This window comes from Gavialis gangeticus, unplaced genomic scaffold (genome assembly GCF_001723915.1).
Source record: "Gavialis gangeticus isolate Ggan-Ray unplaced genomic scaffold, GavGan_comp1, whole genome shotgun sequence".
Lineage (NCBI taxonomy): Eukaryota > Metazoa > Chordata > Crocodylia > Gavialidae > Gavialis > Gavialis gangeticus.
In genome coordinates, this window is record NW_017729030.1 from 22,939,738 (window position 1) to 22,962,502 (window position 22,765).

The 22,765-nt window shown below is 40.5% G+C and overlaps 1 protein-coding gene across 1 annotated transcript in view; it reads left to right on the plus strand.

The window, feature by feature from the left end:
* SYNPO2 (synaptopodin 2) overlaps nucleotides 1-20,237 on the plus strand; it is a 187,888-nt gene extending 167,651 nt beyond the window's left edge. The window contains exon 5 of the mRNA XM_019522030.1: nucleotides 16,238-20,237. Within this exon, the coding sequence (XP_019377575.1) occupies nucleotides 16,238-16,810 (573 nt within the window). The 3' untranslated portion in view covers nucleotides 16,811-20,237. The remainder of the gene's footprint in view (nucleotides 1-16,237) is intronic.
* The last annotated feature ends 2,528 nt before the right edge of the window (nucleotides 20,238-22,765 follow it).

Consider the following 22,765-nt stretch of genomic DNA (forward strand, 5'->3'; position numbering starts at 1 on the left):
GGGGGGGGGGAAGCATTTTCTGACCAGGTCTAGAATAGACTTTATGAGCTTCTGTGAAGCTCAGACTGTTAATCCCCAGTTACTCTGCTAAGGCTACCAACAAGGGTATCAATTATACAATCGGTTTTAGTGATGTGGGCACTTTCTCACAAGGAACAAATTTGTGAAAGTTTTAGACCACAAGAGACAACTGGAATCAATTTTCCCCCCAAGTGGTGGCACAGGTCTCAAATTTGCCTCTAGAATAACTTTATGCAGCTTCAGTTAAAAATGATCAAAATACCACTATCAATATAAAGCTAATGAAGAAGCCTAAAGTCTTACCCTATTCTTGATTGGAGAAAAATAACTGATGATTAAAACAATGAAGAAAAAAAGTATTGCAAGGACAAAGATGCAACACTTATTTAAAACGACAATATAACTATCTGCTGAAAGTAACACTCCTTCCTCCAGTTTAGGTATGCTTATGTTTTCTGTGAGGAATAATATACTCCAAGATACCCAGTTACAATAAGATATACATGTCCTTTGGTTTGGCCTGTGGTTGGGGGCCTTCCAATTTATTTATATCAAGGCTTTTTTTTTGCTGCAAAGTATATTTGCACATGTCCGTGGCTTATTGAGACCCTTCAGATAGACTGGTTCTCAGATCTTCTCCCATTTACCTTACTGACAATCTTTTCATCTTGAAATATCCACAAGTGCCTTTCTTTCTGCCAGCAGAGCTGATTAGTCATCTTGCTTAAAGCCAAAGCAATGCTACTCTAAAATGAGCTTCACCTCCCTCTGCCTTGCACCTCATTATGTATCTCATTTTCTTTGGCCTGATATACTATGAAATCAGAAACAGAAGGTTGGTTTTGAAATTGCCATGCTACACAGTGCTGCCACTCATGGTATATCCAGGTAACAGTAAATTCCTCCATCTTTTCTTAACAATTTCCATCTCTCCTCTCTGAGGAACTGATGTCATTACATTTTAAATGAATGCTAAACATAGTGAGGTTGGGCTGTGTCTATAGTTGAGTGCTACCAATATGCTGGGGTATCTAGAATTAGCCAAAAGACAGGTTACGGGTTATACTGTGATGCAAATAGGAAAGATAGAGATGAGTAGGAGAGTAGTCAGCTGTGGAAAAGATTTGACAGAACTGTGAAAAATTGGAGCTGTGGAGAGACAACTGCAAGAGGAAAGCATGGTAAAGATTGTGCATGGTGAGATAACAGTCAAAATCAGAGGACCAGGAGACACAGTGAAAGAACAAGAGGAGGAAAACAATCACCAAGAAACGCCTCACCATTCATCATTAGGCTGCTTAAAAGTCAAAAGGAAAATGTATTCAGGATGTATATAAAATTATTGCAAAATCCTTCCGTTTTGAGAGACTTCAATGGCTGCTTGATTTCCAGCCTTTATTCTAGAGGAGTCAGGCTTATCTTTTAAGCTGAGTGTCAAACATCACCAGTCATGATATGTCTCATGAACTGCATCCAGAGCTTTCAGTTATAAAGGAATCATGTCATGCATACCTAGTACAAAGAGATGGGGAATGACATGAAACAGTTGCTTGCTTGTTTTTGTTTTGTGTTGTTTTATTATTATTATTATTATTTTTAGAAGCAGATTCCAGCAATAGGTTTATACCATGCCTGAAAATGAAACAGAAATGGGCTGTCAGAATGCTGCATGAGCCAGTTCTTGAAAGTGAGCCATTTCAAAAAAGGAGCCTACAAGAGGGATCAGCTGCACTGGGAAACAGTTATGAAAGGAACCTGACCTTGGAATATACAGGACCCTGTTTCAGGATACGCACTTCCTCCAGCCTCTTGCAAAGAGTTTATTATACATTCTGAGATGGAGTAAACACTAATGAGGCAATAGCACTGCTCCAGAAAGAAAATTGTGAGATTTTTTTCCCCCTGCCTTTCTACTTCAAGACTTTTGACATTTTAAAAACATCTGTATACTAGAAAAACCTGATGCAACTTGCTTTATTAACATGCTTATAACCAAGACTCTGTTGGACACCTGCCGTTGAACTAGCAAGTATAAGATTCTTCGGATACTATGGCACGAGGTTAATTTAGAATGACTCCATTCAGGCTGAAATGGGCATGTTGATACCAAGAAGGAAACTCATGACAAGATCATTAAAAAGCAAAGCAAAACAGTGGATTCAAAAGTTCTGAATGTGCTCACTGGCAGCAGCTTTCTTGTGAAAATATGTGACTGTTGTAAGTTCATATTACGCATGACGCCAACTGTTGTAATTTCATAGCACACGTGATATCGCCTGCACTAACTTCATAGTAAACAAACATCATTTACTTCCCTGATTAAATCACAAGGGAAAAGTTCGAGACACTCCAGAGGTATGTTTGTCATAAGTGTTTTCTGGGCCGGGTACTTAACTTTAGGAAGATTTTTCCCCTAGCAAATGATTTATGGGGAAACACACACACAGCCCAAAAACTCAATGAAATGTTAGTTTGGAATTATCTTCTATAAGAGTGGGCTCAAGTCCTCTCACACTACATTGGAGTCTCTCACTAGCAATAACCAATGACAGTGCCACCATTGTTCTTGGCTCGGGTTCCTTCACCAATGTGAACAAGGATTATTTGTGCCCTGAGAATTATACTAGTCAAGCTTGTGTTTCTTGGCATAATATTCAGGGAAGAAATAGCCTTTTTCCAGTGGTAGTAGTTGAGCAAAACTCCCATTAACTTCAGTAGGATATAAATTATGTTCCAACGCACAAATGTAGCTCCCAGGTATTTTTCTTTCAATTGGCAAACCAGTCATTTTAATTTTACATCTGAAGTTAATTTTTCCATTATAAAATTGCAGTGTCAATTTGAATGATTAAATTGGAAAGTTGGTGAATTTGCCCGACTCCCATATTTTTGACCAACTTGTTGAAAGATCACCTTGTACAAAGGATGAGAGTTATTTTTCTCTCTTGCAACACAATTCTGTCCTTTGGTACAAGTATTCAATAGCTTAACTAGGAGTGGTCGACCGGGACAATAGCCCTGGGCAGCAAACTAGGTCCCTTCCACCCACTGTGACAATCCTTGCTCCCTGGTCTCTCTTTCGCACTACTTGTGGCAGCTGGTGGCAATGGAAATCAGCAGCACGAGTAAGTGTGCAAGTCACCTGCTGTCACCTCTGCCAAACTTGCTCCCTCGTTCTTGTTCCCTAACTGCAGCCACTGCTTCTCTCACAACAGGATTTCTCACCTTGTGGTAGTTGATGGTGATAGGAATCAGCAGCAAGGGGATGGGGTGGCAGGTAGGGCAGGTGGGCACAAGAGTGAAAAAGCAGAGAGGGCTGTGGCAGCAGCAGGTGGCGTGGGCACTTCAGAGAAACAGCTCAGAGACAGAGGAGCTAGGCAGAGAACGGCTACGCTTCCCCAGGGCATTGAGTGTATCAGTCAGAGCGCTGTAACTGTGTGCATGAGTGTACACAACCTTATCCCCAGAACTTTTGACACTTTTCCCATATCAAGGTATATAACTTAAAATGGAACCAGGGCAGTTTTAGCTCCGTACACAGTGGCAGGAGAACTGAAAAATGTCTGCTTAGATGTTGTTTGGATTCTATTTGGATAAGCAACCAAGTTGGGGTACTTATCCCAACCTTAGCCACAACATCTGCTGGATACACAAACCTGGCTCCGAATCTCTCAGTAAAAGACAGCTTTGAGAGGTTTCAGGTGCGCTCTTGTTGAGCTTTTATCAGCAAGTACAGAGGTGTGACAAAATGACTGACTGAACAGTGAGTCCCTTCATGATGGCCTTCCTTTGCAGTTCCTGTTTTCTTGAAGGATGTGGATGGCAGGCCGCTGTAGTTCCAGGATTTCATTAGAACGTGTATCTATAAGGTGGTATTTCTGTGCAAGGAGGGTCAGCACTTGAGTTGCATTGAGTATCACACATATGGGAAAATACAAAACCAAGGATTTTTTTTTTTTTTAGTGTGATACAACTTAAGTTTAAGAGGATGATTTGAAAGAGTAATTTGGTCATCCCTTAGGATTACTGAAGGGACTGTGTTGAGGCAAGAAACTGGCCTCATATCAGTATATTTGCATATTATACACTTGACAAATTGTTCTCAGAATATTATGAAGGTTGTAAAAAAAACAACAAACTTTCAAAAGAAATGCCAGAAGTATGCCTGTGTTGTCTTATTTCATCACCCCCTGTGAGCATACATGATGACACTTTTTAATCACTTCCTAGTATACGATACTAGCTGTTGTAACGTCATAACATTTGTAATACTAGCTCCTCCAACTTCAGAGTAAACTAACTTCACCTACTCCTTTGATTCAATCATGAGGAAAGAGTTCAAGAAACTCACAATTTATATTTGCCAAATGACCCACAGGCTGACCCCTGACTCATTCAGCACTTGGGATGGATAATATTCACTCATTGAGCAGCTTGCCTAGTATTTATTTTGTCCTTGTGGTCCCATGCCTTATTTCCTGCACATTATATAAAGGAAGCTTTGTGACCAAATTATTCATTTCCTCTAGGGTTTCCTGAGATGCTCATCATTATAATAGTTAAGTGCTTCACAAGTGTTAATGATTATTTAGAACATCCACTGGAAGATGAAAGGGGCATTCTCCCCATTGTATAGACAGGAGCAGAAGCACAGGGATAGTAAGATCAGATATATCCATCAATTCTGGGTATCTGGTTCCCAGATCTGATTTTTCAGAGTACTAGCACTTCATGTGTTCAAAGCTCAGCTCCCATTGCCTACAGTTGAATGTGTCTTGAGTATTCAGAAAACAGGTAGCACATAAGTGACCAAATCAGGCTCTGCATGTGAAAAGTATAGGTTAAGTGTCTTTTCTAGTGGCACAAGGAAGGATGGAATCCATTCCACAGAGTACAATTCAACTATCTTAAACAGGAAATCGGCCATTCTGTTCCTGCACACCCCTGTCTAATTCATTACACACCTCCCCATTTATACGACAAATGAAGTACCTTTTAGATAATTGACTCCTTTGCTTCATAATCCCAATTCATCCTGAGAGCATGTCCAGCCTGTATGTTGAAGAAGGCAGGGCTTTTTGGGAAAAAATAGCATGTGAGTACATAAAAGAGTATAACATAATGCATATGTACAAAGGGGTGAATTAAGGCTACAGAGGAATTCTTAATTCTAGCATTTCATGTTTTTGTAGTGCTTGACTTTCCAGCCTTAGCAATGGTCCTCTAATGTCACTGTGCATGCATATAATTTTCTACATTTTTAAAGAGCAAAATGAGAAACAGGAATACCCTCAGGCAGCATACTGAAATCATTTCATATGCTTATGCAGCAGGGTTGGGACCACTGCACAGAACTCTGCCACTTGAGCTAACAAAATAACATGACAGTCGTACATAGTCAGTGTCTCTACATGGGCCAGCACTAGAGAGAGATGACATGCATTGCCTGTATTTCACCCATGTTTGCTGGAGAAATATTGAAGGAATATTAAGATCCAGGAATCTTGGGTCCCATGTCTGGCTTTGGAGAGAAGTGTGCTTGAATGGGCACAGATTCTTCTGCCCCATTCTTCCCAAACATTTCTCTGCTGTTCCATCTCTTCCAGTCCATCCTCACCCTGTCTCTTCCCAACTCCTGGATCCTTGTCCATGTACTATTCTCTTTGGGTAGCCAGATCCAATATCCATTTCTCAGGCATCCCATCCATGTCCCAGTATTCTTGATTGGCAAACCTTAGGCTCATCCCTGTAAGCTCCAAAGCCTGGTCTCTTTTTCCCAGTCTCCTTTCTTAACTTTCAGATCCATTTCCCCCTGTATTTTGACTGCCAACATCCCCCCTCCCATCCTCCATCTCCTTATCCTTTTTTCTTGTCCTTTCTCTTGTCCTCTTCCTCTGCAGTTCTTCTCACCTCTGCATTAAAATCAGACAGCTTCCTTATCAGCCTGGACCCACCAGGGAAATCATGGAAAGTACAGGAAAGACAGTAACCTTGCTCTCAGTCCATGTACCCAGGCTAGGCCGAGACCCATCATAACCCACAGGAACAGAAGTTGCATTTGCATAGGGTCTTGCTCATGCTCAGCCTTCAGCTGGATTATACTCAATAGCTCTGGGGAATTGCTAGCTAAAATTTAAGAATTCTCTGCTTGGTGTGCGTAACATTGTACAAGGACTTTTAAACTGGTTGAATATGGACATGTTTCCATGAGGATATCAAAAGGAACATCTATGACACAAAGACCACTTCTTGCCAATTCCAAAAGCGGGAAGTGCTGGAGCCTTCCAAAAGAAAAGGGGCAGAATTTTTTCAAAATGGATGAGACATCGAATTTTTGCCTGGTCTTGCTCTCTGAAACAGCTGAACCCTTTTGGCTGAAATTAAAAAAAAAAATCAGCCAAAGAAACTTGGTGCAAATATCTTAAATGTCTCAATACTGGCAAAGTTATAAGCAACTGAAAAAAGATGCCTTCAAGAGGAACTGTGAGGCAACTTGAATAATAGCCTTTGTTACCAGCTCCATCCATAACATACAATTCAGTCTATTTTTATGGTTTTGTAATTTTGAAAAGAGGTCAGTGATGTATCCCCTTTATTTCTTTGCTCATTTAAAATTGCTTCATTGTGCACAGAGTAGACAGGAGTCATAACAAGGACTAGTTCCTTGATTGTTTTAGGAATACATATTCAGTAAAAGGCCAAACCTGCTTCATCTTCCATGGCATGGACAAAGTTGTGCATGCTTGTGTCTGAGGAGAGTGGTGAGAAGTGATGCCCCATAACAGCTGTTCAGCAAGGGACCACAGATCGATGCTTCTGTGGTCCCCAGTATATACTGTACGTGCAAACTTGCTTTCTCCCTCTGTACCAGCTTTATATGTGGTGTGTAAGAAGAATGTATGTGTATGATCTATGCTAAGGACAAGGACAGCACTGGGCAGCAGTGCACAACAGCCACTTAGAGCAGAAATAGTTACTTTGGACCAAGAGGAGCTAGAGATTTATACCTGGGGCAGCTGATACTTGGCCTTCTGCTTTCAGTGAGAATTTGGTCCATAAGCAGAGTCCAGGCTGTTAAAATAATGACTAGTTTTCTAGACAGAATATAAGCTGGCCAAACTCATAAATGGCACCTGCTTTCAAATGTTCTTCAGTTTCTCAACCTAGTTAGACATAAGCCGTGACATAACTGCTTAGTGTTTACTGCTAAACTCCAGAAGGTGGCAGCAAATGCTCTTCCCTATGACAAACTCACTCTCAAATCCTAGCTTTTTCACTGAAAACAGGGATCCTTGAGCCAAAGAGACTCCAGTCTCTTGCAGATCACAAGCCTCACTTTATTTTGTTTTGATAACCAGAGACTGATGAGTGTTAAATGGCACATTTCCTTCACTTCACTGAAACAGTGATTGCTTGTGCTAAGTCAATGTCTCCTTTACATGAGCTTAGTAGTGCTATGCTTGTGCTTCCTTCTTGTTTCTTGTTGTTCCTTGTAAACATTCACAGTGTTTTGGAGTAGTTAATGGTTAAATTTAACAGCTTTTTTTCTCTTCACACACCCCTACCCAACACAAAAAGGATATAATGGTGGCAGGTTGAAAGCATCAGGAATTTTATGACCTGTTCCTGTTCCAATCACGCATATAGGCAGTGACCTCACCCAGTGCTGTTCCTTTCCGAACAACTATGACCAATAAACATGGTCTCAGACATAGATGGCCCTGAACTGAAACCAGAGATCTAAACAGTTCCAAACTTAGAAAGAAGTAGGTAGCAAGTAAGTCTGACGTCAGGCAGAAGGCAGGGCAGGGTGGTACCTTAGACATTAACGGTTCAAAGAGACATAGGATTTGTGGGTGGCAGCCTACTTCATCAGATGCTATAACAAAGGAGGGTGTCACCTACAAAAGCTTAGGCCTCTCTGAACCAGTTAGTCTCTAAGGTGCCATCTTGTCCTGCCCTCAGTAAGAAATTTAGAGTAAGTTTAGAACCAGGTCTGGAATTTTTTCTAAAGGATTGAACAAAACACTGAGATCAGAACAGCTTTGAATTTGGAGGAAGCTTGGATCCTGACATGGACTGTAGGGTGCAGGTCTAGTTCTAGTGCCCGTGGATGGCTTAACTGGTTACTTTGCAATGAGATGAAAAGCCGAAGTTCTGACCTCTTGGGGTCATTAAGTGTCCCTACTGATTATGGTTTTATGTTTCAGCTGAGACAGTTACATTTTGCCTGTGTAAGTCACCTTAGAGCAGATAGGATTTTTTTCTTTTTTTTCCCCCTAAATGTATTCAGCTGTCTTATTTAACAGTATTAAACAATTGCTACCATTTATCTCAGAGCTGACTGCTTTCCAGGGACAGATGAATTGTGCTGCTATGTATAGTTTCATTGTCAAAGGGCTTAGAGTGAAAAGTGCTACAGAGATCATTATAACGTTACTTCTTCATACCACCATAGGTGCAAAGATATTACTACAGTTGGGAGAAGGGGGAGAAAGGGTTCACCAATAAGTGGTATAAACAGGGCAGTAAAAAGGTTTTCCGCCCCAGGGCTATCAGCGTTCATCAAAATTCCCACAACGTGGGTAACTCGTGTCTTTGGACCTTTATAGTATGGAACAGCCACACACCCCCCATAGGCATATAGCTGCTCCTTCTGCTTCCTTTTTCCTTACTCTCCTATAATACTTGTAAATGTCACCTAGATGCTAATGCAAAAGGGAACTGAACATCAAAGGCATGGACGCGGTATGAAGGACTAGATTAAGAAAAGATTAAATGACTTATGAACCAAAGTTTATTTTGGAAAAGTGAGTCAAACAGTAGGGAGTCTAAAAGCTACAAGATTTCACTGAGATATAGTTTCTTAAATGCCTAAATCATTTTGGAAAATGGGACTTAAGCTCCTAAATCACCAACATGATTTTTGAAAATCATTTACTCGGTCTCCTCAGTTGGTAGGAATGGACACAGTCCCGCTGAGATACAGTGAAGAGTCTGGCCTAAAAAGTTTAGGCACAAAACATGTGACAGATTTCCCTTTTAAATGAAGTGCTTTTATGTAGGACATTCAAATATATCTCAAAGGGAAAGCCACTGTGAAAACAGGTAAAGCTCACTAAATAGTATCTGGCATTTCCATATGAATTTGGGGATGAAAGAGACCTTTTACATGCATCTTCAGCTATTTACACTGTTTTCTTAATCTGAATGCTGTAGTGCTTGCCTGTCATCATATTTGTAACTACCAGGAAACTTGCAGTAGTACTTAGTTCCTTGTAATACAGCCTTTTCTGAATTATTACACAAATCAAATATACTCACACACTTTTATGTGTATATGCACACACACATTATAAATAATTGTGTTTACCCTGATGCACCTCCCTAAAGTAATTATTAGCTCAGTTAAGGGGAAAATCACTACATTTGTTTTAGCATGTATGAACATACACTTTCAAAATGTTACAGATGTTTATGGCACAATAAACACTTGCTTTATTTATCAGTTTAGAAATAGTTTGCATTTTTAAAATCTCTGTTAATGTAACACAGGCACTTAATCTCTTCACATACATGTTGACAAAGCCAGCTGCAGTTTACAAGGATTCCATACAGTTTTGATGGACAACTCTTATTTGCCTTTCATCCTCTTCCTACATAAGAGCCATTGCCTCCATTCAGTAACAAGTCCAAGACAGTTGCTTGAAAAGTTTCGAGCACAGTTTTGGAAAGGCACAAGCTAAGCATGGTGTGGCAATATGTTTTTGCAGCACAGTGTCCTTCCATGATGTTACAACTTGACAACGAAAGCTTTACAATAGAAGGGCAGTAAGACAGTCTGTGATTATTGTAGCTCTCGGTAATTTCATATGATGGGTCTTCTGTCATTCCCTGATCCCTTCCTAGCTGCTGGAAAGAAAAGGTATAAGGGTGTTGCTATCTGAGGAAGAGAAAGATATGATGATTTCCTATCAATTTGCTTATTACTTTCTCCATTGTCTCATGTATGCTTTGGATTCTATATATTCTGCTTACCTCCATAAGGAAGGCAAAGAAAACAGATGTATTACTTCCACTGATTATACCTCTTTATGCTGTCTTCTTTAGGACAGCTCCACCTCAGCAGGACCTGTTTGAAGCTCCTCTTAGCTCAAAAGTCCTTCTGTCATGGATCAGGCTCTCCTTCTTATCTTCTGTTTGTATCTGGGCTTGGCCCCTGGATGGCTATCTGAATTGCCTGGTAGGCCCTGGGTTCTTCTTGACTCCTTTTGTTATGTGGGACCTAGAAACCCACTACAGACCAAGTACTTTCAGAGCCAAGGACATTAAAAGAGATGCTTGAGGGATCTAAAAGAATGTAAGATGGACAGAGTGGCACTATTGTAGGTGTCATTGTCCAGTAAATGAACAGTGAATTCAATTCATCAGAGGTTGGCTTGTGATCCTTTTTGTCAGTTCCAGGGTTCTGAACAGACCCTTGCCGTTTGAGGTCAGTATGGGTATAAAATCTAGCTCCTGACCCAGCTCTAGCATATTTTAGATCAAGAGCTTTGGTTCAGGCCCATCTCTCCTAGTGGACAGGAAATCATTGTAATGAGAACAATATAAAAGTAATCAATCCTCTCCCAGCCTTTCCCAGGGAGAAATACAGGACATGTTTCTGTTTTAACAAAAGTTATACTTTTCTGTAAGTCATTAAAGACCCATGTTCCAGACTCTGTAAGTACATAGAGCTTTCTTCTCCAAAGAAAACAAAGAACATATAACCACAGGATAGTGACAAGGCAGAAAAAAACCCGCTATGCTCTTTCTCAGGAACTAGAGTAAATCACTGGAAAATCATGACTCATGTCAGTTCTCAAAATTATGTGGTTGTACGTGCAAATATACAAACACATGGTGTACCAATTGCTTCATTTCAATCATCACTACCATATCTGTCACTAATTGTAATCCCTGGAAATCATAGTGGAAGGCCCAGGAATAAGTGGGCATGGAAACTAAAATGCCCTGTCCTGGCTTGGCACAATGGCTGTATATATTGAGAGCCTATTTTATTAATTATCTGGATAATGAAAGAAATCCAAAGTCTGATCCTGCATTACACCACTGTAACTTCTGTGAATCCTCTGAGATACAGATTTAATAATACATTTTGGATTTGTTTCTTTTAAAAGTTACACCTGTTTACACAGGTTGATTTCAAAAGAACTAGCAGCTCCTAATTTTCATTAATGTGACACACAACAGATAGAAACAGGCCCAAGTTGTTTTAATTCTTCTGAACTTTAAAAAATCAGTGACAGAAAGAACAAAGAGAATGGAACAAATTATTTTCTCCTTTTTCTATACCACAAAAGGTGACAGCTATTTCTATTCAGTAAGTTTTCAGTCCAAAATAATTGAGGTATTCTTTAGCAAAAGATATTTTCTCTTTCTAGGAATGTCAGGCTTTTCTCGAGTCTGTGTTTTGCTTAAGTTCAGCACAGTCATGACTGTTCTCCCAAGTGACATAGAGCATTCGTCTGGCTCTCTCTTTTCTGAAAAACTGAAGGCTCATTCTTTGGGGACTGCAAGGAGGATTGTGCCCAAGACACAAGGAGATGATTGTAGTGGCTTATATGAATATGGCTCTTTCACTCATACCAGAACCAGCTAGCTATGTGATGATATGAGCCTAAGGTAAGTAAGTAACCCAAACTATAGCAAGACCCTTTCCTTCCTCCTAAATTACTTTTCAAAATGGTGGGTTTCTTTAATCATCGTACTAAGAGGTGCAGATGTGTCCCCTTTTCCAAATAGTTCTTACATTCTCTTTCCAAACAAGTTATCTTGGAAAAATCCTTCCCCTCCCAGTTTTTTTGCTCAGGATCTAGAAAGACATCTTTTTTAATGGAATTAAAATGGATGAGCCCCAGAAGAAAAGACCTTGCACTACTCAATCCATCCTCCAAGGAAGGAGAGGTTGCTTCTTTGTTTTCCCTCAGCTGATGAAAAGGAAGCAGGAGCATTATTCTCACCGGTATTTCAAACTTGCAGAACTGAGTACCATTATCAGGTAGGTGTCTACACCTAAGTCAGCTAAGGGGAAATATTAAAATTCAAGTAGCCCAGGAATGTCAATATAACTGAGTAAATTACTAGAACTGTATCTTGTGCGTATGATTCAGCTAGAGTTGGCAGTGAGTGATACAGTTAGCAAGCTGCATATAATGTTGAATACAGTGCTGTTGTCGATGACTTTTATTGACCTAAATGACCCAAAACGAGGCTCTCAGCAGCTGAGGAAATTTCTGCCATCTGTCTGGTCCAAAAAACACCATATTTTTAGATCACTGACCTTTCTGTCTAGCAGTTTAAAAGAAATTCTCAAGTAAGGCCTGTCAAGTCTGAATGTAGAAATTTCACTCATCCACTTTGGAAGACAGTTCATTTGTCAGCTCTTTCAACCATAGGCTCCATTGGCTAAATCACTCTTTACCTGGGAGGATGAAAATGATATTTTTAAGTATTCCAGATGATTCGTAAATCACTGGAGTACATGTACATAGTTATAATCTGAGTTGCCACCTTTGATCAACAGGTTCAGCTAAATTACAACCATTAGGCCACTGCGTTGGCAATGAGTGTTTTTTTCTGGAAACTGAATCTGGTTGTCAAAACCCTGGGTTAATCTGTTTTGGTCATCTCTACATGAGATGCTTACTGCACAGTAGCTTAACAACACTGCACAGTAGTGTGCCGGTCAAAAACCGTGCTAATACGCTACTGTGTAGTGTTATTAAGCTATTATGCAGTAAGCGTCACTAAAAAACTGTGCTCCGAAGCTACTGAGCATTGAATTAGCATGTGGTTAACCAAGTACTAAACTTAATGCACAGTAACTAGAGCACATTAATGAACATGTACACACCCTGTATTAATGGAACCCCTAGAACTCTCTTCTACAAGGTCATTTTTCAGCTCCTTTATTGTAGTTTTTCTTCAACATAAAACATGATATAACCAAGTTTTCCTTAGAAGTGTTCTCTGCACTCTAAAGTAGCATCTGATTTCCAACAGAAGTTTATTTTCTGAACAAGCTGGATTCTTAAATTCTTTTTCCACCAACTTTAGATTTTAAGACCTATAGTTCCCATTTCATGAGCCAGAGAAGTAAGACCACTTTTCCTATATCGGGTATTAAATATATTTCACTATCCTAACAATCAAAAATTAAATTCTGTACAAAGAAGCTTAATTTCCTCTCTACCAGGGTTCTTCAGACCTAATATCTCTGTATTGGATATCTTCATTGCAGCTGCTTGGAGATGTCTGGAAAACTCCAAACAGGACAGACCTAGCATCTTCACTGACTTTTTCAGATTCCTAATGCAACAGCTCTATAAACAGTATCCTTCCCCCCTCACTTATTTCTGGAAATATACATGATAGCAATGGACTTGAAACTCTTTTGCCTGAATTGGAGTTCCATTGAATAGAAAGGGGATTTATTTTATCTGTTCATTAGAGATAGCAATTTGGAATTCTCCTGGAACCAGTTAACTCAGCTGGTAGTCTTACTACCTTTCTTTCTAATTGTCTCTCATTATAAATAGCTTAAAACAGCACATTTGTGTCTTGTTTGACTAAGAGTGCTTTATAAGTTCACACCCTCGCAACGTTCCTTTTTTGCCAGTTGATTATATGGAGCATACTAGCCATGCTTGCTAAAGTAAATAGTGGGTGTGTTTACACAAGATGCTTACTGTGCAGTAGCCTAATAATGCTATGCAGTAGCGCGCTGGTCAAAAGCCATGTTAATATGCTACTGTGCAGTGTTATTAGGCTACTGCACAGTAAGTATTAAAAAAACTACTGCACAGTAGCATGAGTTACTGTGCATTGAATTAATACTTGGTTAACCAAGAACTCAACAATGCACAGTAACTAGGGCACATAAGTGAACGTGTAAATGCACCCAATATGTGTGGAACTAGCTGAAGTGAATTCTTCTGATGCATAAAAGGAAGAAAGAATCCTTAATTTTGTGATTGTCTTTCTGGCATCCGTGACTGCCAATATTAACCTCAAGAACACCCCATGTGTCTGGACTGGCACCTGACAAGTAAGGTGGCCCTTTCATCAGACAAAGATCTGGAAAAAGGCCAACCCATAGTTAATGGTGTGATCAGTTCACCTATGGGCAAAAGTTATATTTCCCATTTACTGAGGGTCATAAAGGAAATGTTTTCCTATTCTATTTAATGTGCATATTTCGCTGAGTGCTGAACTCAGCCTTGTCCTGATGTACGGGTGAAAGTGATTTGATTTGGTGACCCACATACTAATGGAGGCGAAGGCCTAATAACTATTTGGAGTTTCTCTCTGGTGTTGGAAGGAGCTGGTCATCAGCTAAAATAAACAGCAAAGATTATTGCGTTATAAAATAACAGGTCATGAGATCTGTCAAATCTTACTTTGAGACTTATGTAAGTCTCAAAGTAAGTAAGTAAACTTATGTAATAAGTAAACTTACCATGTAAGGCAACAGCAACCTGCACTGCTCTAGGCAGGCTGCCTTCTAAACCAAGAGCAGTGAGGCCAGGTCTGGGTGGCTGGCTAAGCAGCAGTGGCGGCACAGCCACTTAGACTGACCTATGCTAATTAACCTGCTTGCAGTGCTCCTTAGCCACAGGCATACTGCTTCTAGTGCAGTAAGCTTAAGGGTAACACCATGTAGCACAGTAAATTTATTGTGTAGGCATGGCCTGTATTACTTTGACTCTGGGTTAATATGTTCATGCTGAGCAGCTGCCAAATCTACTGAGATGAATGAGAGGCACAGGTGCTCATCACTTTTTTAAAACTTGTCCATTCATCTCTCATTTTCTTTTCTCATATTTCTGCATCTCTAAAATAGAGATAAAAAAGTGCCTCAGGTAGAATTCAATAAAGGGTTTTGAATGCCTCAGATCCTTTTGTGATAGGGCCTGCAAAAATGTGATGTCCAAATACTGAATCACAAATGGAAGCATTAATAGTACCCCTGCAATGCATATTTTCTGACTCTGAATAATGGTGATGAGTTTTTGATCAGCCCTGTGGTCTTTGAGTTGTGGAAGCTAAATAGGAAAGGTAATTCAGGCCCATGTTTTTGGGTGGAGACTTAGCAAAGCTCTTGGCCACTTAATCTCTAATTTCATAAAGGATCTGGGAGATAAAAGCAGTTCTCAGACCTCCGGATATGAATCAGGTGTTTAGCAATTAATTTAAGAACCACATGGACAGAGACTGCTTACTGAGAACAATGTGGTTTGTCTGACGCATAGAGAACATTTGGCACACATAGGGAAAGGTCATACTTGTGCTGCATCTTGCCGAATGAAGGCTGCGAAGGACAAAACCTTCCTCATGAACAGAGTTTTTGTTTCAAAGTGCTGCCTTACTAAGAAGATTAGGATTTGTGAAATGTGAATGGATTTCTCCTACTAAATGGGTCAGAGTGTTCTGAAATTTTGAGGGCACTGCCTTTAAAACAAGCCAGGTTCAATAGCGGCCTATCACAATATTAGGCAAATTACTGTATTGACATTTGTAGTGCTTTTTATTAATTGTGTACCCTTTCCTTCTATTATAATTAATAGTGGAGCAATAGTTTTACTAGAAGAGAGGTAATTCTTAATAAAAGATGAACAAATACAAGTTCTTGGATAGTTTTCTTGGATTGGGTCAGTTACCAAACATAACTACGTTTGTTCCTGTTTCTTAGAGAAAGTCCTGTAAAAGCACACAGACTGATCATACTTCTTTCTTTCTTTATTTTCACTCACTGGGAAGGCTTCCTCCAGGATCAGACACATTACCAAGACAGCAATAGTGGCATGTCTGTACTACTGCTCTTTATGCTGTGCTTGTTGAGTAACAAAGGACTTCTGGCTGTTAACCTGTTCCCTTTCCTAAACACTTGAGTACGCTCTGTCTCTGTTCTTCTCTCTTCTCTGCTTTGTTTTTTCTCATGAAAATTCATCCAGGGAAAAAAACTCAGGATTCATAAAGGATGTGGTGTCAGGCTGTCATATTGAAAAAGTTCCTGTCCTGTGTCATACATTAGCATGCCAACAGCATGCCAATAACCAAAAGATGACTAGTTTCAGTTTGGAAATAAAGGGAAAGGGGTTTTATGTCTGCTGTTCAATGACTGTAGTTATAGTCAAGATTTTGTTGTTCCTAGGAGAGAAGCAGCGGCCGTTCATTGTCACTTCCTGGGAGACCTTCTTCGCTCACGCCTCGAACCATGTCACCTTCTTTTCCCGTGATCTTCCAACCTGCCCCAGATTACTTCAGCAAACCACCTGGAGCAACTGCCCGGTCTGGCAAGAGATTAACTCCCTGGGAAGCAGCAGCCAAGTCCCCCCTTGGCTTGGTAGATGATGCTTTTGGCCCCCAGAACATTCAAGAGTCCATTGTTGCTAATGTAGTATCAGCTGCTCGCAGGAAAACACTCCCGGAGCCACCAGATGATTGGAAACAGAGAGTTTCTTATGAGCCTCCAGCCCCAAGCATTCATGCTAGCTTAGCCTCATTTGGGAGTAGGCAATCTGGTATCATATCCCCACCAAAAAGCACCATGTCTGCACCTAGCTCCACTTTCCAGCGTGGCACTAGGCTCCAGTATGCATATTATGGCCAACGATCCCAAATAGATCCCGACATGATGTCCATGGACACCAGGTCTGACTATGGCCTGTCAACAGCTAACTCACACTACAATACACATCCAAGAGGATGGAGGCACCAAACATGAAAAGCCTGATATATTCTCCCTTTTTCCAGATTCATAAGCCCTAGATTCCAGTACGAAAAGAAAAGCAAACCTCTCTGGGTGTTTTTTTGCTGGTTTAACAATCTCTGAATTGAAGATATGAGGAGGCAATCTCAAAGGGTGAATAGTTCTCATGCTGCTTCAGGGCTCTCAGCTTCTAGAATAGTTTCAGTTTTATTCCCAGCATTAGGATGTACCACATTTTGTTTTGCTTTGTTTTGTTTGAAAAGGGCAAATTTTCATGTGTGCGCCTTTGTGTGTAGGAGGGAAAGCAAATGACTCAGTACAAACCACAGGCAGGAAAAGTTTAGTTGGAATGAACAGAAAAATATTTACAGATGAATTAATGAAAGAATATTAGGGCACTTTTTTAAAAACAGAATTTTTTATTCAACTTATAGATGTTCTCGATATATTCGACATCTAACTTTTAAAGTATTTTTTCCAATATAACTCCAGAATTTGGAAGTGATTAATGGTTATGGTAGCCCAGTTAATTTCCCTGTAAAATGTTTTTGTCTTCAGAAAAAGGACTCTAGCAAAATAAATTATTTTACTTTACTATGATCAATCTAAAAGGCATCTATAGTCATGGTAATTGAAGATCTGTGACATCTAGATGTATGCTAATATCTTCAAACTGGGCATTTCAGCGAGACTTCAAAAAGATTTGGGTTGCAAATAAATGTGCTGACAAACAGCTGAACAGGACATTTCTTTGTGAAATGTATAATTTGCTGAACATTTAGTGTAGCATAGTCTGTTATGCTAAAGAGCTGAGTAGCTATTCTAAGTATATGAGTTGATGAATATGTGGAAAGCTTTTGATTTGTTCTCTCATTTTGAAGACTGAAATAGGTTATGTAGCAAACAGCAATTTGTGTCCTATAGAGAAGATGACATGTGGAAGATGGTATATGTTACGTGTTATAGGGTCTGAGTTGAGTAAAGACAGCAAGTATTTGGTGATTTGGCTGCAATATTAAATAAATCTGGATGGGTTTGAAGAAATGTAAATAAGTGCTATTCTTGGTACTTGCCTTGCATTTATAGTTCACTTTAATAGAATATATATATATGTATGTATGTATGTATGTATGTATGTATGTACTCCAAGCTTGTTGAGTAGTTTGGATGCTGTTAAAGTGTGAAAATAAACCTGCAGGTTCACTGAGAGCATCGCACCTTCCTCAGGTGCCTGGCATTCTTCAAATATCTGTCAAGCACGGCCATTTAAAAGTATTGTTGAAACACTATTGAATAGCTCTGCTTAAAATATAAGCAGAGAACATGGAAAAGTGTTCACAGGAAGAAAACATGTGCATCAATCATGTTACAAAGCAACCTTCTTGTTTTCTTCTTGACTTCTTATTTACACTGTTTTGCTTAAGCAACAAACTCTCATGAATTTATGAAGAAAAGTGAGGGAGGCGGGGAGGGGGTTCCAAGAAGGAGCTCCATGCACTTGGTAATGTAATGATACAACATTGAGGTGCCCAAGCTGCCTCAAACAACCATCCTTATGATCATCCATGCACAATATCAGAGAGAATAATTTGATACACAATTTGACACATTCTTCTCTGGATCTTGGGGTTTATTAACCTATTTCAGCAAAGCTTTTAAGAATGCATTTAACGCAGATTAATACATTTCAGTGGAGCTACTGATATAGAGCTGCACACGCTTAAATGTCTATCTTAGCATAAAAAGACCAGGGCCAGGTTTCTGTTTTGAATTTTATCCTTGATATCCATTAAATTGGGAACAGGATTAGTCAGTTCCCAGTAAATATTATCTCTGCCAAATACAACTGTATAAAAAATTGTTTCACTTCTTAGAATCAGGAGCATAACTTTGTTTATTTCCTTTGAAAATAATATTATGCATTTTAATGCCTTTGGATAACACCAGGAAATATGTGGTTAGCATTAAAACACACCCACTAAAAGATTGCCAAAGTGTCTGAACTTTAAAACATTAGAAACTCACATGTTATGACACAAAATTAGACTAAATATGGCCCACCCAATTTTACCAAAAAAACAAACAAAGCATAAAAGAAAATTTACTTATGTTCTTAAGCATTTATAGGATCAACTATTAAAATATAATGGTCTCCATATCACATACCTAGGAGCTCTGTGAAAAAATGTGTAACAAGCTATCTATCTGTAAAATAGATATACTTTCATATAATTGTTACCTACATATATTTTCAGAGAGATCCTGGATATTTCCAGATGGATGCTCTTGTGTAGGTTATTGTGTACATTCTGTGTATAGATACAGCTTTTCATGAACATCCCATCGATCAGGACTTTTACACTTGAGAACCGATTCAACTCCCACTGAGGTCAGAAGAAAGGCTCCTGTTGACTTTAGTGGGACTAGACCAGGTACTCAGGTACCTTTCTCCAATTTATGTGTTTAACTCGCATGGATTGAGAAAACCCAGAAAAATTCTCACTGAATTTATTACTTCAAATGTAATCAGCGAAGGGGAGTTTAATCTGAGTAAAGCCTGTCGTATGACTTTCCACACATTACACAGTGTAGACAGATAGCTGCGTGTTATGGTGGCTGTGTCACTTGTGCTGCCTTAAGTTATGGTAAACCAGCGTTGCCTAAATGGAACCCAAAGATTTGTCACAAACATTATGATACTGGGGAGGAAGACCAATTTATAAATACATGGAGTTAAAATAAAAGTTATACTTATTATTCTCATGTATTGATATATAGGAATTCAGTTTCCTAGAGGGAAAACAGGTTCAGGCATTATTCTCCCTTTGTGTCAATGGGGTTTTGTCATTGACTTCATCCCCAGGTACTAGCTAATAGTATAATGCGCACAGGGCTTTATGAGGCATCACTCTGCACTTTTCACTATTTTTCTCCCCACCCCACTTCTTTGCAAATTATCTTTCCATCAAGTCCACATGGCCATTTTATGTGTAAGTTCTGAATATTCATTCAAGTATTTCTGACATTTGGTCATTTGTGAGTGCACAGACCTATACAGTTGATGTGAGGAAAATAGCTCTAATATTTAAGTACCTGTTATTTACTTCTAAACATACCGTTAAGCCTCAAAGATGTCTGTGTTAATATATGGAGGATGTGACAAGCAAGTATAACTGACAGCTTAGTTTCTGCTGTTATACTAGAAGGTAGATGTTCACATTTGTTGTTCATAATTAGTTACATGTTGGTTAGCTTTAACACATTTACTTACCTATTCACACTTTTTTTTTCCATAGTAAGAAAAGTCTATGCTATCCTTATAATTGGATTTTCATTTTCATATGCTATTTGTTCACTGCAAAGGACACTTTATTTGAAGAATGCATGCCTGAGTTGTAAATTGTATCATTTAATAAAACAATTTTACCAACCAGATGAGAAACGTAAGTTTGATTTGTCCTGATTCTTGTTTGTTTTGAAATAATCTGAACCCAAATAAACATTAATCTCTCATACTGCATTATTGTTAGAGTCACTGAATTTGCCTGTCTGTGACCTCCTGCTGATTTGAGCTTCCGGGAGCTTAAATCCATATCAGGTCAAATGGCACCATGTCAAATTCAGTAGAAATTCATCTTCACATTGAATAAGCAAAAGAAACAAGTGCACACATAATGGGTAAAATGACATTGCTAAGACAGTTTTTATTTGGACTTTTTCCTCCTCATGGTTCCTCTTGGAACTGAATTCTGCTTCTTCAGAATTATTTTTCTCCTTCCATTGCAAATAAATACTCAGTTACTTATTTTGGCATTGTTAAGAATGGCTGGATTTGTATTTCCTCATGAAAACATGCAGGGGCAGACTGAATCCACTCTTGACTCCAGTCAGATTATCTGGGTGAGTAACTACTGGGTGGGCATGTCTACATCTGACTTTATGCACACCTAAACTAAATGTGCCTTAGCCTAAGGCACATTAAGGTGATTTAGGCACACGTCTACACATGGACAGCTTGAAGTGCCTTACCGTGGCTTGCTAGGTGAACACATTGGCAGTTTGCCCTAGTCAGCGCGCTCGACAGCCCCTGGAAGCTGATGGCAGTGTAGATGGGTGGTGCAGCCCAGTGCTGGCCAAGGGGGTGGGAATCTCCAGTTCCCACCAATCCAGATACAATCTGTCTGGCCCCGGCTCTAACCCTATCCCCATGTTCCTGCCTCCCCAATGTTGGACAAGAGCGGGCTGGAGCCAAGCTTGTGGGGCCCCATGCTGCTGCCAGGCACCACCAAGAAGAAGACATGGTGGCACAGACACTGGAACGGTGGTTCTGGCAGCAGTGGTACCTGTCGGTGTGCTGACTGACTTGGGACTAAGTCAGCAGAGGGACCAGGAGGTGTGAGGTCTCCTGTCAAAGCACAAGAGAAAGCCTCTGCCCCATAACTCCCTTCAGGGCAAGGGGTCAGCGCAGTGTGGGCAGGGCCTTTGCTAGTGGCTCCCTCATGCCTTTCCCTCAGGGTGGGCAATGCAGCCCTACAGGGGCAGGATGCCTCACTGCCCACCTGGGATTCAGGCATCCTCCGAAGCCCACACTGGAGCACCTGCCCTAGACAGCAGGTGAGCTGGGAGTGTCTGCCCCCAGCATCTGGCACAGCTTTCCCTGCTCCACCCACCTTCATCCTAGGCAACTGCCTGGCCTCTGTGCCAGACACTGCATGTGGGAGAGGCAGTGTCAGCTCCTGGGGGCTCTTCGTGGCTCATCCTGGCAGGCTGGGCACAACACGGGCAGAGACTCGGCTCTCTCCTTGGTCTGCCTTATCCAAGGCTGAGCCCTCACCTGCACTGCATCCAGCCTGCCTGAGCGGAACCATGCAGAGCCCCCAGGACTTGTTGCCACCTCTCCCACGCACAGTGTCTGGCATGAAGGCCAGGTACTTGCTTGGGAGGGAGGTGGGTGGAGAAGGGAAAGCAGTGCCAGCTTGCTTGCTGTCCTGGGCCAGAGCTCCAGCGTGGGCTTCTAAGGGCACCTGAGTCCCAGGTGGGCAGCGAGGCATTCTGCTTCTGCAGGGCTGCATTGCCTGGCCAGCAAATCCACCCTGAGGGAGAGGCATGGAGGAGCCACTAGCAAAGGCCCTGCCCATGCTGTGCTGCCCACTTGCCCCTCAGGGAATCACAGAGGGGGCGTGTCCCTTGTGCTTTGACAGGAGCCCTCATGCCTCCTGCCCCTTCTGCCGACTTACCACACACGGACAGGGACCGCTACTGCTGGAATCGCCACTCCAGTGTCTGCGCCTTGAAGAACAATACCTGCCATGTCTTCTTCTTGGCGGTACCCAGTGGCAGCGTGGGGGCGCAGGCCTGGCTCCAACCCGCTCAGTCACATAGCATTAAAGTGCTGTGTGATGTTTATGCATGGGTTAAGGTGCCTAAATTTGATACTTGCTTTATGTAAGCATTCAATTTAAGCACAATTAGCCTAAAATTGCCATTTTTCAGGTGCATTAAGGGCACACATGTGTAGACCCGTGCCCTTAATGTGCTTTAAAAATGGCTAATGCACCTTGAATCACCACATGTAGATGCACACAATATAATGAAGGTGTTTACAACTTGCCTATAAAAAGCCAAATCCTCCTTCCTCTCCTTAGGTGAGCAGTTCCATTAAAGAGAATGACATCTGGGGCATTAGGAAGGCAAGCAACATTATCGCACAATGTGCAGAATATTATTGGGATAATTAAAATTTGGAAACCAGTAAAGCACTTTAATACCTTAAGTATGTAAAAGACTTAAAAAGCTGAAAAGGAACCTATATTCCTACTCATTATGAGTATGTGAAATTTTTTTCTAGCCTGATATGTTGCTTAAATATAGGAAATATATGTCATAGTTTCAGCTAATGTAAATTAACCTAACCATTGACTTCAGTGATTTAAAAAACCTGAAAATCTTGTACATATGTCATAGTTTTTC